At 37.9% G+C, this 6,974-nt stretch overlaps 1 protein-coding gene across 1 annotated transcript; it reads left to right on the top strand.

Annotated features, from left to right (window-relative positions):
* The first annotated feature begins 1,501 nt into the window (after positions 1–1,501).
* b9d1 (B9 protein domain 1) lies at positions 1,502–5,442 on the top strand. The gene is made up of 7 exons (XM_042505585.1): positions 1,502–1,679; positions 1,823–1,891; positions 2,815–2,926; positions 3,060–3,156; positions 3,383–3,445; positions 4,453–4,520; positions 4,970–5,442. The coding sequence occupies exons 1-7, from the start codon at positions 1,617–1,619 to the stop codon at positions 5,116–5,118; spliced, it is 621 nt and encodes a 206-aa protein (XP_042361519.1). The 5' UTR covers positions 1,502–1,616; the 3' UTR covers positions 5,119–5,442.
* The last annotated feature ends 1,532 nt before the right edge of the window (positions 5,443–6,974 follow it).

Genomic DNA, 6,974 nt, shown 5'->3' with positions numbered 1-6,974 from the left:
TCACATAAAGCCTAATGAAGTTGTTTGAAATTTTTTAGATCACAGGTCTAAAATCTATGTGAAAGCCTTCTATGTACTGCCAGAAAACACAGCATAAAGATAACCCTGCTGATAATACTGCGATATTAATTATTCTTGGTTAACCTCAATGGTAAACAGCAATGTGTAAAGTTATTTACTGGAAAATTGCAGTTTTGTTTTAGTTATACCAAAAGCATATTGTTTTCTAATAATTGACTAGCTGTTTGTGGACTTAGTAATAGTGTGTTTGTAACTTTTTCTTCTGTCACTGATCTAAAAGGGACTTCTGGTTAAATATGAGATTTAAAAAAATAAATAAGATTGGTATTTTGGAGGGGCAAACAAATTTAAATGATTGTACTTTGTCTTTATTTTACAGCCCATTTTTAAGAAAACATGCCATATGGTTGAAAATTTTTTTAAAAATTTGCACCATTTATCATAGGCAGAAAGTGTAAAAAGCTAAATTATCGTTGGCTTTTCCAAATTTTCCGATTGCCCTTGGACACATCGTGTGACAGACGCTTCTGTCAGAAAAAAAAAACAGGATCAAATCTGAGCTTAAAACAATGATCATTCATCAAAGTCACTTTTTTCTGCATCTTTTTTTTTTTAATTTTGCCGTTTGCACGAGCACGAGCATGCACGACAGTGTTGAAAAACCAAAGCAGGATTTCATCTTCGACTTTTCACTTTTAACTTTCAGACACCAAAAGGTAAGTTTTAAAATCTAATAACTTAAAGTTAATGGTGAGAGGGAGGGTCATGCATTTTCAGTCACTCAGGGAGGCCTAATTGAAAATATTTGTAGCTTCGGGGAGGGAAAAAAAGGTACCATCCCTGCCACTCCCCTCCTCTGACAAATAAAGAACAGTCCCTAAAATGCAGCAGCAAGTATTATCATTATAAATGAATCTAGAGTACATTTTCTTCATCACAGAAGTAGCAAAACGACTGTCAACAACTTGTGTATGCATTTTGCTGTAAAAATACTGACTTATTCGGCCGCGGGGGGTAAATAAAGTAAATAATGTGTGTTTTGTGTTATCTAACACTTGATACAAAATTAGCATTTAATTGTCTCCAAAAACTCGTGCAACAGCGCATTTTCTCCCCTCTTCATCAGCAAAACTAACTCATTTGTTTGACAAAATGCCTCAACACAAAGTGCACTTACTTTGTGTTTCTTCAGCTTTCGACCGCATCTCGTGGCACTTCCTCGAGGGTTTGGAGATGCTCTGTTCTCACGCAATTTATTTAAGGAAAAGTCAGCCATGACTGTTTCTACCTGGAACCACGTGGATTCAGAGCACCTCAGTGACAGGTGACAGCGGTGCACACAGGGTTAAAGTTAGCTTCCGGCGCAGGTGGATGCAGCCTTTTCTGCAGCTACACTGCCGCCATCGCGTGGGTCATCTCAGTACTGCCACTGCGCTTTCGTCTCTTTTGAACCGAGTGAGTATCCGTAGGGAGGAGGAAGCGTCTCCGTAGCAACGGATTTGCTCAATGAGGAGTAGCAGGGATCTTATAAACAAGGTTAAATTACCAATAAAGCAAAATCTCATTGAATTTCAGAGTTACTAAGTGAATACCTGATGGCGACGGTCAACCCGTCAGTGTTTCTTCTCACCGTGAACGGACAGATTGAAGGAGCCAACGTGAGTGTTAGCTTAGCCGAGCAGCTAATTTCAACCAGCATTAGCAACACTCGCTGTAAACACCGGTGTGAATTTGTCTCAGTTCCGAGTTTGTGATTCATTATTTTCAGGTATAAATGTGTTATTTGTTTGTTGTATTTCAGTTTCCAGAGTATGACAACTTGTACTGCAAATATTGTTTCGTCTACGGCCACGACTGGGCTCCCACCGCGGTGAGTAACCGGCTACTTTGAAAATTAATATTATTAACATATTAATAATAATATTAATAATTGTAATAATAATGATGATGATAGATTTTATCTGTAATGCGCTTTACATTGGTAACAAATCTCAAAGTGCTACAGGAGAAAAGCATTAGCATAAAAAACAAAAACCGATTAAAACAACCAAAATAAAAGCATATGTAAAAGTCACAAACAATAAGAGCATAAAAGCAAGTAGAGCAACCAGAAAGAAATTTCTTAAAAGTTATAAGTTTTGCGTGTATGGTATTTTTGCAAAGGGTATTTGATTTTCTGGTCGGACTTTTGCACGTCCCGTCAGCTCTCTAAGGCTGGTTAGTTTATATCAAGCTATTATAATAACAATTAGTGAAATAGTCCTGAATATAAAGAATCAGTACTTATTCCACTGAATTGTACATACGAATTAAAAAAGCACTCCTTGTGTCATAACATCCAGAAAATGTAGATGTTTTTTCATATGCATACAATTTCAGAAAAATAAATAAATATCTGGTTATAATCTTACTAGCAAATCTTTGTGTCTGTTTATTCGCGGATGGATTAATGGAAATATTAGGAGGGCACCTCTGGAGACACACAACAACTACGAAAAGGGGCAAAATAACCACTAAGAGACACAAAATGACGACAAAGAAACCTAATATGACTACAGAGACAAAACTATCCACAAAGAGACACAAATGACTACAAAGAGATGTAGAACAGCTGCAAAGAGACACAAAAAGACCCACAATGACTTCATGTGTAACGACTACAAAGAGATGGAAAACAACAACAAAGAGAGGCTTAATAAGGATAAAGTCTGTGTGTCTAGCTCCCATGTAGGTGAGTTGGTGGGGTCTTCTGCATGTTGTAATCTGCTCGTGTGTTTATGTGTTTCTCTGTAGGGGTTGGAAGAAGGTATCACCCAAATAACATGTAAAGGCAGTCAGTCTTCACACAAATTAATATGGAACTTTCCACTGGAGACGACGTTTAAGAGCACAAACCCCTCTGGATGTGAGCATTACACACAAATACATGTTACACAGAGTTTGCCTTCATTCACATTTTGACAAACATCTCTGATACTCCATAAAAACAACACTGTGGAAGTTTAAAAAATAAATTTAGTGCAATTTTCATTCTCCAGGGCCTCAGCTGGTGGTGAGCGTGTACGGTCCAGACGTGTTTGGCAACGATGTGGTCAGGGGCTACGGAGCAACACACATCCCCTTCACACCTGGACAGTCAGTATTACTATTATTCCTCTGACTTTAAAAAATATCCACTGAAGGCACCAGTTTTAGTTTGATTAGTCACTGAATTTGAGTGACTGTTTAGTAAAAAATTCACTTAGATATTGTTTGTTTCCCTCACAAAAGCTAAACTTGACCATAATCATGTCTTATCTGATTTTTTTTGTTGCTGTTTATTGTCTGTTTAAGAAGAATATGTTTCATTTTCATTTCTCAGACATACAAGAACCATCCCCATGTTTGTTCCCGAGCCCACATGGAGACTTCAGAAATTCACGAGGTGCGGTGAACAGTTGTGTGTGTTCAGTTCTCAGTCTCAGCAGCTGTGGTGCTGCGGCTCATGAGTTGTGCCTGCTGGGGGAAGCAGCCGATATCTCTCTAGCGTTTGCAAATATTTGCTGCTCCTCTGTGTGAATGTGAGTCTTACTGGGGATACAGACTTAGGCCTCTGTGGTGAGAATACTGCATATCAGTATGTATTGTTTGCCAGTTGCTGTTATCGCTGTATGGAAAGACACACACACACACACACACACACACACACACAGGTATTTTGAAGTTCCTTTCAGCTCCCACTAACACAGAAGGCTATTAGAGATACAGAAGTGCACATCTAGACCTTTTTGAATTTGCAATGTAGATAGGAACAGTGGATAGGATATTTTGTTTTTCCACTTAATCTGGGAAAGTGTTACAAGTTGATAAGTGTTTTTTTTCTTGCTTAGGCAGTTTTCCTAATTGTACATAAGAGCAGCGCCAACTAATTTTCCAATAAATTAATCTGTTTTAGTGCTTTTTTTTTTCAGAAAAAAAGGTCATAATTCTCAAATTCCATTTTTTTATGTGAATATTTTCTGGTTTCTATATTCCTGTATGACAATAAATGAATATCTTTGGGTTGTGGACAATACAAGACATTTGAGGACGTCATCTAATCAACATTTTTCACAATTTCTGACATTTTATAGCCCAAACAACTAATCAATTAATCAACAATGAAAATAGTCACCAGTTGTAGCTCTACATTACATTACTTCTGCATTCACTGGGAATGATTTGAAATAGTCAGAGCATTTTATTTCAATATCAGGGCAGGATTTATCATTCTGAAAGTTAGAAAATTACTAAAAACACTTATCAGAAACACGTTGATACTAAATGATCGATCTAATCTTTGTGTGTTTAGTGTATACAGTATATACTGTGTACTGGCAGCTCAGTTCACCAGGCTAGGTAATACTTCTCTCTCTCTGTAGTTTCTGACATGTTTTATCCTCTCTTGTCTAGCTGGCTGTTGGGACGGCGTCCAGAATACACAGACCCAAAAGTAGTGGCCCAGGGTGAAGGCAGAGAAGGTTTGTTTTCCATATCTGTCTGTATTTCTTTCTTGTTTTTTAACCCTTGTTAAGAGTGACATGTTAGTTGTGTAGCGGCTCTCATAGCAACGCATCTGGTGAAACAAAACCATGTTTAAAAAGTAAAACAGCATCTCCTTGAACCAAACATTTTAATGACGAGTCACTTATGTGAGGTGGGTTACTTTTAAGCTGATCTGGACCAGAAGACCTGGATCAAAGAAGAGTTGTGGTCTCTCCAATAAGTAGACGTATATGAGTATAATTCAAGTTTAAGCCACTGATACTGTGTTGTATATCACCTCTACATAAAATCACCCACTAAAATAGAAATTCCACAATTAAATACCTATTTAATTCTGATTTCCAGGTTAAAGATGTGTCAACCATTTTTATTTCACATTGTCAATAAATACGTAAACATGCATGTCCTATTTTGTGTGTTGCAGTGACGCGGGTTCGTTCCCAAGGTTTCGTCACCGTCTCCTTTCACATCATGACTAAAGACATGAAGAAACTGGGCTACGACACAGGACCGTCAGGCTCTGCAAACACACCGTCTGCCACATCTGGCTGGTCAACAGAGGAAAAAACATGAGACTGTTTTACAGACAACTAAATGTCTGGGTTTTTTTTTTTTAAACAGTTGCTAGGACATTTCACTCCAGCCAAAACGAAAGCACAAAACTCACGTTACATATAAAATACTTGTTTACATCCAGTTCGTTATGGAAATAAAGCCACTGTCACCTTAGAAATGAAGTGGCAGGAGTGCAGAACACACACAAACACTACTCTGTCGAGTGTTTTTTAGTAAAAATGTGTAGAAAGGAAATTATGAGATTTTATGAGATGTATTCAAATATTGACAATTTTATACTGTGTCTTGCATTTTTCGGTTTTACTTTTTTAACTTTTTTAAATAAATGGACTTTAACTCTGAATTGTTCATGTTTTAATGTTATGAGTATATATTTTTAAACACTAGTTTGTGCTTAGATTGAATACCCAATTTTTCATGAGGAAATGTGAGTTTCGAACTCCCGTTTCCACATTAAGTTAAAGAAATACAATCACACGCAGACACAGGAGTTACAGAGCTGAAGTGATACACATTTTTATTTTTGAACCAATGCAGCTACAGTTGTCCTCATCCAACAGGGTGCGGCCTGCTGCGTTCGTTTGTTTAGATGCCGTTAAAATACCACGGTGACTTTTCCTACAAAAACCCATTACACAGAATAATAAGGTATACAGAGGAACAGTATGTTACAATAGTACAAATGATAAATTATATTATACAGTTATAATGCCAACAGGTTGAGCACGTATCCGATAAAAAAAGAAAAAAAAAGCAGCCTGCTCCCAGTATTATGAGAAGGGTAAATAGACAGACATGGAAAAGATTAAAGGAGGCTGTTTATGCATATAAAGACAGACAGTCCATAAGGTCAGTTAGTCCTCTTGATAAAAGCATAGTGAATACATAGTAACACGCAGAGGAGCTCGCTACACACAGGCCACATTTTCACTGCACCATAGCCACGACTGTGAAACGGCTGCCAGGGACCAAGAAAAAGTGTTCAACCATTCAGGAGTGCTGAGTTTGTTCAAGACCGTCAAGTTTTTTTTGTGTTGTTGTTGTTGTTTTCAATGCATCCGTAACAACCTTTTCAACAATCGCTGGAGTTAAGTTTAAAGGTCAGGCCGCAGTGAAACGAAGGCCGGTGAGAAAGTGACACGTCTTAGCTAGAATATCATAGTAGCATTTTAATAAACTTCATTAGCAAATCTAACTTTGCAAAACACATCAAGCGTTAAATCTTTGTTGTTGTTGGGTTTTTTTTAACTTTCCAATTTTTGCATATATAGTTGAGATTAAAAATGTTTGCTGGTCTGCAAGGAAGTGTCACATCCATTCATTCAGGAGCCCAAGCATAAAATCATCCCCACCCTCTACCATGTAAATCATACACACAGTTGGAGCTGCCCCTCCTTTTGCCTGAGAGAAGTGAAGGTCTGCGTTCAGTGAAAATACCAAGGGGTTCTGTGGCGTTGCTGTCATACCACAGCAGACCAGGAGAGGGCGCCAACGCACACCAAAAGAAAAAATAAAACACCCCTTCCACAGTAACAACGTTGGCAGTGATATCAACAGAACTGAAGACAAGGGAGTACTAAAGAAAAGAAGGGTCTGTACACTCGGGCGAAATTCATCAGCTGTGTTTCATCAACCCACTTTTCTCAGAAGAGACAGACGCTCGGCTTTCTGTCAGTAAATGTGCCGATATTCAGCCAACAGTAACACTTTCTTACACAAACGCCAACTGTAAAACAGCTCTGAAATATTAAAAAAAAAAACATAACAATGGATCCAAAAACAGAAACAAAACAGTCAGTGAAGTGTGACCCTACTGTTCAAACTACTCAAAGTACGACATCCTCGGAAATCAC

This window comes from Plectropomus leopardus, chromosome 17 (genome assembly GCF_008729295.1).
Source record: "Plectropomus leopardus isolate mb chromosome 17, YSFRI_Pleo_2.0, whole genome shotgun sequence".
In the NCBI taxonomy this organism is placed as follows: domain Eukaryota; kingdom Metazoa; phylum Chordata; class Actinopteri; order Perciformes; family Serranidae; genus Plectropomus; species Plectropomus leopardus.
Note: the sequence above shows the minus strand (reverse complement) of the source record. Positions and strands in the feature narration are given on the sequence as shown.